The sequence below is a fragment of the Nomascus leucogenys genome, chromosome 5 (assembly GCF_006542625.1).
Source record: "Nomascus leucogenys isolate Asia chromosome 5, Asia_NLE_v1, whole genome shotgun sequence".
NCBI lineage: Eukaryota > Metazoa > Chordata > Mammalia > Primates > Hylobatidae > Nomascus > Nomascus leucogenys.
This window is the reverse complement of record NC_044385.1, coordinates 23,149,983-23,162,557: the sequence shown is the minus strand read 5'-3', so window position 1 is coordinate 23,162,557 and position 12,575 is coordinate 23,149,983. Positions and strand designations below refer to the sequence as shown.

At 37.4% G+C, this 12,575-nt stretch overlaps 1 protein-coding gene across 2 annotated transcripts in view; it reads right to left on the bottom strand.

Annotated features, from left to right (window-relative positions):
- Positions 1 to 1,017: 1,017 nt before the first annotated feature.
- WDR26 (WD repeat domain 26) overlaps positions 1,018 to 12,575 on the bottom strand; it is a 50,277-nt gene continuing 38,719 nt past the window's right edge. For both annotated transcript variants that reach the window (XM_003275073.3, XM_003275072.4), the window contains exons 13-14: positions 9,776 to 9,961; positions 1,018 to 5,735 (exon numbers count right to left, since the gene is read on the bottom strand). In XM_003275073.3, coding sequence (XP_003275121.2) covers positions 5,710 to 5,735; positions 9,776 to 9,961 — 212 coding nt within the window. In that variant the 3' untranslated portion in view covers positions 1,018 to 5,709. The remainder of the gene's footprint in view (positions 5,736 to 9,775; positions 9,962 to 12,575) is intronic.

Below are 12,575 nucleotides of genomic sequence, written 5' to 3'. Positions count from 1 at the left end.
TGATTAGCCTACTTAAATGAGCTTGCTATGTATGAAACATTCTAGTCATGTACTTAAAGTTATTAAATCAGCATGTAATTATAGCTAATGTGGGAATCAAAAGGACAAATAGCAAATTTTCAATCAAGTTTATTTTGTTGTGTTGTGTTTCTTGTTCTCAGATGAGACAAGTTTTAACTTCCCTTTCGATGTAAGTAGTGGCTTCCTTGGTCATGATACTAAAGTTGGTGCAACTTTATGTACATTAGTCCCTCCTATATGATTTAAGACTTTAGAATTTTTTCATACACTCAGGAAAGACATTTAAGACAATTAGCCATGGTGATAGAAGAGATCTAGAATAAAAGTGATTCACTGCAACTTTAGCTTATTTTTAAAAACATAAGGAATGAATAGGCTAAATGTTCATTTAGCCTATTCATTTAGAAAAAAAGCCTGTGTGGCTTTTTTCCCTACTGTTTTGAATATAAGAAATAGAGCTACACATTGGTCAGGAGTTTGAGACCAGCCCGGCCAATATGGTGAAACCCCATCTCAACTAAAAATGCAAAAATTAGCTGGGCGTGGTGGCGGGCGCCTGTAGTCCCAGCTACTCGGGAAGCTGAGGCAGAAGAATCACTTGAACCTGGGAGGCAGAGGATGCAGTGAGCCGAGATCGCACCACTGCACTCCAGCCTGGGCGACAGGGCAAGACTCTGTCTCAAAAAAAAAAAAAAAAAAAAAAGATCCCAACAGACTAACCACTGCTTCTTTAGCTATCACTCACAAACTCTAGGTACCTATATGGAAGGCAAATTCAGCAAATCATAGCCAGGCATGATGGTTTGTGTCTGTTATTTCAGCACTTTTGAGAGGCTGAGTCAGGAGGATAGCTTGAGCCTAGCAGTTCAAGTCCAGTCTGGGCAACACAGTGAGACTCTCTCTAAAATAAATAAAAATTCAGCAAATGTTTTAGGCAAAAAGAGTACTAAACATTCAGATTAATGGATATTAGGAGATGTAACACACCAAGAATTATTTAGGTATTCATTCTGTTTATTGGATTGAAAGAAAGGGAATACAAACGACTGGTTAAGTGCTGCGCACTGACATGGAAAAGGTGTCTTTAAAAAAAATCCCAGTAAAGCAAATCAAAGTTAATGTAGTTTCAGTTGAACAAAAATTTAAAGACGTTTAATACATTACACATTTATAAAATAAAAGTCAACAAAGGGTGTTTTGTAAATAATTAGTAAACAAGTGAAAATAAATATCAGAGACCTGAAGTTTTTATACTTTAATGAATAAAGCAAAGAAATTTAAACTAAGTAAATATAATCTGAGAGGCAGTTAAAAAAACAAAAATCAAAACCCACCAAAATTGAAGAACACAATCTTTTGAAACATTTAATCAGTCCATAGCAAATAGTTATTACATACCAAAAGCTCTAAGTGTTAACTAGTTCCACCACAATGCCATGTAAATCTTGACAATTTAGAAATCTTGAGATCAACACTTAAGTTCTTTTCTTGATCTCTACAGCTTGGTTTGTAAGTACATACATGCTTTTGTGGATCTATTCCCCTCGCCACACACACACATTTTCAAGGAGCCAATAACATTTTTTTCCATCTGTGCCTAAAAATGTTACAGTTCAGTTCTAGCACATTGACCCTGATAATCAAAGTGTTTAAGTTAAAGATGGGGACACGATTTCAATCTTATAAAAATATACCAGTATTAACCAAACCTTAAACTCAGAGGGCACTTCACATGTGCACAAGACTTTTAGTAAAAATGACAAGATCCTAGAACAGCTGTTTCCAGGACTTTTTAATGAATCAAGTACTCTCTCTCTCACACACACACACACAGAACACACACACACATTTTATACTATTAGTTTTGTTAAATCCAGGCTATCTGGATTAAGTAGATAGGGGACGGGTTTTTATAGTTTTTATTTTTGTAACTATAGGGCAGCTACTATAACAATAGCTTAACAACACTGAAAAATTTCAATTAAGTTCACCCTGTTTTTAGAAAGTGTCTAAGTGTAAATGCAAATTCACCTCTTCTTAAGTTAGCAGTTTATATTAAATCAGATATGGTTTCTGAAATGGAAGTAATGTGTTGGAGGGCAACCCAAAAGGAGAGTTGCTAAATTATGAATGAGAAATTAAAACCAAATCAAAATATTTATACATTTTAGAGATGGGACAAAAAGGATATTAAGAAAAATGTCTTCTTTCCTCCCCATTCAAAAGCAGCCATTCTTCTACTGTGAAAGAAACTGACATGGATATTTTCCCTTTCAAGAGATGTACGATATATTTACCCACTGTGAGGCAGAGGTGATAGGGTCAGTTCTTGTTTGCAGGAACCAACATCCTAAAAAAGAAAATTTCAAGATGGGGAGGGGTGGGAAAGAAGGATTTTCTATTAATGTCATGGAATGCCACTCTAGAGGCAGAACACTCCTAATAATAAAATTCACCATATTACTACTTCAGTTTTTTTCAGACTAAGAAAATACTGACAAAATTGGATTTTTTTTCTCCTTTCAATTGCAGGATATTCTAATTAGGGAATCCCTTTTTTATCCCCCCACCCAATAAAATGGGCCAATTTGTAGGGATATATGCAAATAAAATGTTCTCTGTTTAAAATACTTACCTGGTTTAATATAACACATTTATCTGGCCAATAAGAGCAACAGAAATGTAGCTGTTATGGAGACTAATAAAATACAAAAACCAAAGCTGAAGCTTTGTCATCCCTCCCCACTAACTCCCACTCCAATTCTTTACTACCCACATACTAATCTCAGTAATCCCCAAGTCCAACATTTTACCATTAATAACCAATTATTTGGAGGAAAAAGACATTTAATTTTATATTTGCTCTAGCCCTTAATCAATGCATAACAACAAAAACATTTTTAAGCACATGGAAATGAGCCTACTAACCTGATTTTTGGAGCCCAAATTCTCCACTCTATTTTGATCTATGTGCAAAAAGTATTGGTACTTTTCAATTTATACATTTGTTAGTATCTTGTGGCTGGCTTCATAGTATGAGACTCACTCTTAAGCCTACTATAGAGCCTATAGCACTATCAGAAGTTTTCGATTAATAGCTATGGATCAAAAAATCCTGCGATCAGTTTCTTATACCATAAAATCCTAGGCTTCTTTACCATTTATTTCACCTTTCTAGCACAGTCACTGCATGGCAAATGTATGAAACAGACGTTTACAGCAAATTGGCACAGCAAAGTACCAGTATATACAGGAAGCTGCCAGTTAGGACAGACCCGGAAAACAAACTCACCTAGCTGCTATAGAAACCTTTGCATAGTTGTTACTCCGTTTTAATAGGAGTTATGTTCTTGTAAAATGTGCCTCACTTTTACTCCACTTTTTAAAAAGTGTTTTTTAACTGTACTTCAGAAGCACTCTGAAAACTCAGATCTAGGGGTGGTTAGGTGAAGTAGAGTAGAATCTGAGTGCCAAATTGCCCCTGAATGGGCACAAATCTCAGTGAGTGTTACAAATGCACCATAGCATACTGTAACCAAATTTGTAAACAGCTGTGGAGTTTCTATGCCCACATTTAGTGATGTTACTGTAGAGACTGGGGTGTATTAACGGCTTCAGGGTATACATGAATCACTTAAAATATGAATGGTTTTTAACTATACTGAGGTAAAGAGAAGTTGCCACTTAATTACATACAGTTACCAATGAAGATTTTTATTCAAGCTTAAAGTAAAAAGTAATTTTAGTTAAGAAAAATGAAGTACCAGATAAACTGTAACAAATATTTTAACTTAGAAGTATCAAAACAGGAATTTTTTGATTCTCTAAGTGGTGGTCTCTGCAAAATGGAGCTTGAAGAAGTCTTTTACATACCAATTTGTAAGAGTCTGCTGACCACGATCTGTCATTTTCTTTACTATGGGCTTCTGGGAGAATGCATGCTATTTTAAGGCCAAATGTGTTTTTCTTTCTTCTCCCCTTCCTTGACTTTTCCCTTTCTCCCATCCCCAACCACCTACCCCACAATGGAAGAATTTCTGACATCCAAGCCCTCTTCTCTTTGTGGATTCTGCAGGAGTCTATTCATGATCATAATTATATTATAGACTTGGCTATGCCTAAAGGGGAACTTAGTACTAAGACTTTTCTTCACCAGAATCTTATTTTGGGGGTATCCCCATTCTCACTCCAACAGCTGGAGTCACCCTATTTATCCTCTACTGAAGAAGGGAGGGAATTTCAAGGGAGACTATGTTATGTTGTATTCAGCTGTTATGGAGTTTAAAAGCACAATGTGAACATCAGGCTTTTGGCTTATTTTAAATGTGAAATTCTCAAAATTAAAAGTGCTTTTCCGTGAAGGAAACCTTTCCTTAAACTAAAACAGGAGGGGAGAGGGAAAGACTATCCACAGCACCAGTTTAGAATGAGGTTCAGTATGGCAATATCTGAAAAAACTGAGAAGAAATATTCTTTAAATTTATGTATCCCTATATGTCAAAATATTAAGGGCAATTAAGAGAAATGACTATGAGGTTTTAATCCCAGTTTAAGTATGTCTGTAACCTGCTGAATTCTTCTAATAATTTCAATTATACTATAAACTTCCAAAGTGGTTGTATCTGCTGATTTCTACTCTTTTGCTAGATCACGCCAAAATTACTTCCTAAGTTGAGAACAACTTGCAACAAGCTTTACTGAAAACCAACTGACTACCGATCTCTCATGTTGGTGTATTTAAAATTCTTTTTGAATCTTGAATTTCTTCAAGATCGGGTACTGATGTTCCTTCAGGAATAAAACAAAAGGGGGGAAATCTTCAAAGCATTACTCTGAATTTCCTGTGTAATGTCCTTCCAAGCACTGTTTCTGACCATGTCTCATGTGGTATTCCAGAAGAGCATCAGTTATACTGTGTATCTAAGTCACTGAGGAAACTGTTTTTAAGCTGGTTTAGATTCCAAATGTATACAAATGAAGTCACTTTAATCCTATAAATACTTCTTAATTTATTTTTAAAAAATTGTGCTGTTAACCCTTTTACGGGGCAACAAGCTATGTGAAAAGTACAAAACTTTTTGTCAAATGTAATATTGAGAGTGCTTTTGACATAGTTCACTGGTTTATCATCTGGATCAGTATATACTGCGCAACGGGCAAGGCTAGAATCCATGAACCAAGCTGCAAAGATCTCAAGCTAAATAAGGCGGAAAGATTTGGAGAAACAAAAGAAGGAAATTCTTTCCTATCCAATGTATACTCTTCAGACTAATGCACTCTTTCTATCAAGCCTTCTAAACTGTTAAATAAAGTTTTCCAAACAAGCATTTAAACTTCATTACACAGAAGAGCAACAAGAATGGTATCCTGCCAGACAAAAGACAGGAAGGAAAAAAATATATATACTGAGTTCAATGGGTAAGCCTGAATGTAGCACAGTTCTTCACAACCGATGGGGGGATAATTCAACATGGTGTCCAACAACGTTCTAACGACGTGCTTCATCTCAACTGGTTACTATGAAGCAAGGTGTAAATGTTTGGCCCCAATCGGGCTTCAGAAATGGTTCTTTTTTCATGACGAGCATGTCTGTCCAGCTATCAATCATGTTTGTTTGCACCAAATCCCAAGCCATTAAAATACGACTAATTTTAAGTTAAACAGAAGTCGTCTGCTCCAAATTCACCATCAACTATCCATGCTACTGCATTCCTCTGAATGAAGACAAGATGAAATGTATGTGGGGGGGGGTGGGGGGGGAGGAAAAAGAGGGGAAGGAGAGAAAAAAATTACCAGTTAGAAAGTTTCAAAATTAGCATTATGACATTACAAAATTACAGTAACATTAAAAAAACAAATTCTTGATACTTTCATCACACTCATTAAAACAATGTGTCTGTATCATGTCTTAGACCATATATTACGATCTAAATTCATGATTTTGAATACTGAAGATACCCAAGTGAATAATCATGTTAGAATCTCATGCTTTTATTTTTTTGAGACAGGATCCCACTCTGCTGCTCTGGCTGGTGATGTAATTTGGGCTCACTGCAACCTCTGCCTCCTTGGCTCAAGTGATCCTTCCACCTCTGCCTCCTGAGTAGCCAGGATTACAGGCACATGCCACCATGCCTGGCTACTTTTTGTATTTTTTGTAGAGGCAGGGTTTCGCCATGTTGCCCAGGCTGGTCTTGAACTCCTGAGCTCAAGCAATCTGCCTGCCTTGGCCTCCCAAAATGTTGGGATTACAGGCACTGGCCACCGTGCCTAGCCTCAGAATCTCATACTTTTAAAATTAACCTTGAAATAGTTAGAATAGATAAATCTTTATGATAGCTACAATAGTAAAGAGGAAAGGAAGATCTGGCAGTCTAAGGTAGAATAACGTGTTATAACTACGGAGTTGTTAATTTTCCTTTTGGTTGCTCAAAATTTGGTTTGAAATTCTACAGTATCATCCTAATCCATTTTTTTTTTTGGGGGGGGTGTATAAGAGCTTTGAGATATAATTCATATTCTATACAATGCAACCATTTAAAGTGTACACTTTGAACCCGGGAGGCGGAGGTTGCAGTGAGCTGAGATCACACCACTGCACTTCAGCCTGGGTGACAGAGTGAGACTCCATCTCAAAACAGAAACACACACACACACACACACACACACACACACACACACAAACAAAAAACAAAAGAAAAGTGTAAAATCAATGGTTTTTAGTGTATCCACAGAATTATGCAATCATTAACAATCAATTTTAGAAGATTTTCAGCATTCATTAGCAGTCAAACACTTCCCCAAGCCCTAAGTAATCACTGTATCTATGTTGTCTATAGATCTGTCTATTCTAGACCATTTCATATAAATGGAATCACAATATGTGGTCTCATGTCCTGCTTCTTTCACTTAGCATATTGTTTTCAAGGTCCATTCATACTGTAGCATGCATTGGTACTTCGTCCTATTCCATTTTATGCATCCTTCAAAAAAAAAAAAAAAATCATGCCTGTAATCCCAGCACTTTGGGAGGCCAAGACAGGCAGATCACCTGAGGTCAGGAGTTCGAGACCAGCCTGACCGACATGGAAAAACCCCATCTTTACTAAAAATACAAAATTAGCCGGGTGTGGTGATGCATGCCTGTAATCCCAGCTACTCAGGAGGCTGAGGCAGGAGAATTGCTTGAACCCAGGAGGTGGAGGTTGTGGTGAGCTGAGATTGTGCCATTGCACTCCAGCCTGGGCAACAAGAGCAAAACTCCGTCTCAAAAACAAAACAAAACAAAACAAAAACAAAACTTAATTATACTGTTAAAATTTTATTTACAGTCCATTATTCTACTGTTAAAATTTCTCCCTTTTGAAATGGAGTTGAGTGAAATATTTTTATTTAAATGACTTACAGTATTTTACTGTGCTACATTTTTCCTTTTTTGTTTCCTTCAGAGACAGGGTCTCATTCTGTCACCTAGGCTGGAGTGCAGTGGCATGATTGTAGCTCACTGAAGCCTCAAACTCCTGGACTCAAGGGGTCCTCCTGCCTCAGCCTTCCAAGTAGCTAGGATTACAGGCGCAAGCCATCATGCCTGGCTGTATTTTGATTTTTTAATATTGATTTCTTTAGCCTCATCTATATTTTTCATAAGTTCTATTCTAAATAGGTATTACTTTAATTAGGAAAAGTGTTTTGGGGGTGGAGGGGGAATACTCCAGAAAATAACTTGTGAAAAGGACATAGCCAAATGTCTGGTTATACAAGTACTGTTTTTTCTATTTCAGGTGAAAATGAAAATCATTTTAGGGCTATACCCATATTGCCAAAGCACAATGGAGAGTTGCTGAACTGGACCCAGATCCTACAAATTAGCCAAAACTTGGCTCACTCACCAAAGTGAGGATCTACATTAGTCAGATTCATCAAATAGCAGCACGCTCTTATTCCACTGCTATGGAGGCATAAAACATATCCTCTTCTGGCTGGGCGCGGTGGCTCACGCCTGTAATCCCAGCACTTTGGGAGGCCGAGGCGGGTGGATCACGAGGTCAGGAGATCGAGACCATCCTGGCTAACACGGTGAAACCCCGTCTCTACTAAAAATACAAAAAATTAGCTGGGTGTAGTGGTAGGTGCCTGTAGTCCCAGCTACTCGGGAGGCTGAGGCAGGACAATGGCGTGAACCCGGGAGGCGGAGATTGCAGTGAGCAGAGATGGCGCCACTACTCCAGACTGGGAGAGAGCATGAGACTCTGTCTCAAAAAAATAAAAATAAAAATAAAAAAAGAAAAGAAAAGAAAACATATCCTCTTCTGGGGTAAATCTGTTACTACATACCTAGTATTTTCCTACTTCTTTAAACCAAGTATGTTTATTTGAAGAAATAACTCCCAAATGACTAATAAAATGAGAAAAGCACAGATTGAATCAGAGTTGCAGATCTATAAAGACTTTGGGTTTGTAGGCCTTTGGTTGAAGCCCAAACATGACAACACAAGAAGGTAAAGATTTCTGGTCTCAGTTGATTTCCTAGAGGAATGTTAGAATGTCAGGTAGTGATCTATAAATACGAAAAGGCCCTTCAAGGTTCTCAGCAAATGAACAGTAGTTCTCAAACTTTTTGACTCATGTGCTCTTCGTGTTTTATATTCTCATCTCTGATTGCATATCCTTACCCGCCAGTAAGATTTGGCCAAGCCTTCTACAGTCTGTACCACAAAGATAAAAGTGTAGGGAATATACTTTTTCAAACCATACATGCTACTCCGATAACCCTCCTCCACAGAGAAACACTTAACTGAGAGCAATTAGTCATCTTTCTCACTAAAAAAAAAAAAAAAAAAAATTTAGGTGGGACATGCTAACAAAAAATCTGTTTATATATAAACTGCTTCCTTCTAAGCAAACTAAACATTTTACGTGCTCTATTTAAGATAGAGTCATTTACATGAAGTTTCTCATTATCTCTTTGCTGTAGTACTGATATATCATGTTCAATTAAGCTTTTGGCCTTAACTGTTAGCCTTATATTTTGGCCTTTCTTCATCCCCAAGTATCTCAAAGTGGTGGAAAAAACCTTTCAAACTTAGACTCGAAGACCTGATGGCACTCAACAAGTGAATTAGTTTTGCCATACTGCAGTTTCCTTACCTCTAAAAATAATGATAAAAATACTTCCCTTATACGACTATGAAGACTTTATGCAAGACAGTATATGTAAAGGGATTAGCATGCTGCTTGGCACACAGGTACATGATGAATTTTAGTTCTCTCTTCTCTTTCCCTATCCATTAAACACAACTCATGTTAGTATGATGCATGGTGCAAACAGATGTTTACTTTTTTTTAAAAGAGTAAAATCCATAATCAAGATTATTTAATATCTAAAGTTGTTCAAATGTTTTATGATTAGTTTCATGTGCATAAAATGCTTCCTACAATATTACATTTAGGTAGCATGATGAAGCAAGATTTTCAGTAAGATTTTTAAAGTGAAACTACTAAATAGCTAACTGGATGTCAATGAGGTATCATATTCCAGCTTATTCTTTTCACTGTGCCCCCCAAAACAACCACTACACTACTGGCTCTTAGATTACTTACACTCATTCTGTGGCCTGAGATAGGATACAATATGTGAAAGAGAGAAATCATATACCACACCTTAAATAAACTGTTGCTTAAAACTGCTTTGAGTTCATAAGCTGAGCAATGTTTCATTTGGACAAAACATAGTAACATTATACAATGGTATTACCTTCAATATTCTGGTGGTCTATAAAAGGTGCTGGTCCCCATATTCTAACAGTGCCATCATCTGAGGCGCTGGCCATCATGGATGGAATCTGTGGGTTCCAGCTCACACAGTTTACTGTACGTGTGTGCCCTGTCAGCTCCGCAATTGGCAGTTCACTACGTTTGTGCCAGATGTAAACCTTGTGATCTGAACATATAGTAATCCAGAGAAAAGTTTTACATTAATAAAACCAACTAACTGATCTCAAATTTATCATTCACTACACACAGGACTCTTTACTAGAACTTAAAGGGAAAATAAATATACCATGAATAGTTTAACATGTTACCTTATGAAAAAACGTTTAAATCAAATATACACTTTTTTCCTGTTAAAGGTGATCAGCTCTCATCAAGTCACCACAAAAAAACTATCTGCAATATTCTGTCAATACATGAGTAATGAAGAACTATAAATCAAGGCCTTTGAACATAAACAAATCCAGGATAGAGATGGTGATAAATTCTATGGAAATGGGAAGTGACAGAAAAGCAATGTATCCAAATTGAATACTGAAGCAAAAATGAAGATGACAGCTAAACCTTTATTGGGTGCTTACAAAGTACTAGGTATCAAGTACTTTAGGCATATTATTTAATCTTCATCACTACCCCATAAAATGGGTATTCTGCTTATCCTTTTTTTTTTTTTTTTTGAGACGGAGTCTCATTCTGTTGCCCAGGCTGGAGCACAGTGGCAAGATCTTGGCTGACTGCAACCTCCACCTCCCGGGTTCAAGCGATTCTCCTGCCTCAGCCCCCAGAGTAGCTGGGATTACAGGCGCGTGCCACCATGTCCGGCTAATTTTTTGTATTTTTAGTAGAGGTGGGGTTTCACCGTGTTAGCCAGGATGGTCTCCATCTCCTGACCTCGTGATCTGCCCACCTCAGCCTCCCAAAGTGCTGGGATTACAGGCATGAGCTACTGCGCCCTGCCTGCTTATCCTCTTAATGGTGACTGAAACATAGATTATGGTTAAGTGGTCTGCTCATGGTTAACAACTAGTAAATGGTAAAGTTGGGATTCAAATCCAGGCAGCCCTGCTCAAGAGCTTACTAGTGAGAGTAGACAATGGTCCCTTATCTGTATCATGATATGGCTTTGTAGACTATAATCTCATGAAGTGACCACGACAATCAAAATCCCCTACAGCTTTCTTTGTAATAAACTAATCTTCAAAAAACTAGCCACACAGTATGGAGAGTATCGGTTGAGAGTATGGGCTCTGGAATTAGACTACTCAACATTGTATCCTTCCTCCAACACTGACTAGCTGGGCAACTTTGGGCAAATTACTCACTCTTTACAACCCTTCACCTGTAAATGGGGATACTAACCTCATATCATGTTGTTATAAGGATTAAATATATTTGTATGTGGAAAGGTGTTTGGAATAAACATCATTTATTACTGTGACGAGATTAAGTACAGGTGATGGTTCTTGAACAGAGGGCAGAATCCCAGGGCAAATTAGAAAGGTGTATAACTTAATGATGTATCAGTTAAGTATGTGGCCAATGTGCAAACTGTCAGTGGGTGTACTGCCAGTTGAGGAAACCTTAGAGGATGTGCCTTAGCTTCAAAATTTCTGACATGAAGATAAAAAGCTGGAACTATATCTGAACTTTTTGTGTGTGTATGTGTGAAGCAAAAGCTAAAACGCACCAATTAAAAAACTGAACTCATCTTCTTAGAAGTATCTGCTGCTCAATAATTTTTGAAAATAATTTTTCCTTACATGAAATGAAATTAGAAAAATAAAAATAAAAAAGTAAAGGCAGGTTAGCTGTATTTCCTTCCTAAACTGAAGAGGTCCACAAGGAGAAAGATAACAGGATTAAAGTGTGAATGCAATTGAATATTTCTCTATTTGGTGGAAAATGTTTTTGTGAATATATATTCAAGGAGCATATTTGATGAAAGGCAGGAAAAACTGGATTTGAAGTAATCAAGGTCAAAATGACAGGCTTTATCATCAAGCTCTGTTGGCTGTATCAATCTGAGAAATCTATTGCTTATGCAAAGGTAAAAAAAATAGGCCGGGCGCGGTGGCTCACGCTTGTAATCCCAGCACTTTGGGAGGCCGAGGCAGGCGGATCACGAGGTCAGGAGATCGAGACCACAGTGAAACCCCGTCTCTACTAAAAATACAAAAAAATTAGCCGGGCGTGGTGGCGGGCGCCTGTAGTCCCAGCTACTTGGAGAGGCTGAGGCAGGAGAATGGCGTGAACCCGGGAGGCGGAGCTTGCAGTGAGCCGAGATTGCGCCACTGCACTCCAGCCTGGGCAACAGAGCGAGACTCTGTCTCAAAGAAAAAAAAAAAAAAAAAAAAAAAAGTCCAGTTTTTCTACATACTGCCAGCACAATGAAAAGGCTTGAATAGTGGTATAACTTTTTTGGGAAATGGTTTCTTAATTGTTCTATTTTATACTGGCACTTATATATTTGGGGATTTGGAGGGTCATTGAAATATATTCCTTACAAATAAATGGCAAATGGATTACTGTGGTCATCCTGGGAGATAATATACTCACTATATCTGATTGATATTCAAAACATTTTCAAAACCATTCTAAATCACTTGAGTCATGAGAAGACTAATCTCTGTACTTGACAGTGGTCTAATTTGTAGCCCTAAACCAGAAGATAATGTGGTTTAATTATAGTATTCATCATTGTTTCTAAGTTAGTTTGGGCTTAAAAAAGTTTGGCTTTTCTAGGGATAATGGTAGCCATACATAATTTTAAGCACCTCTAGGGT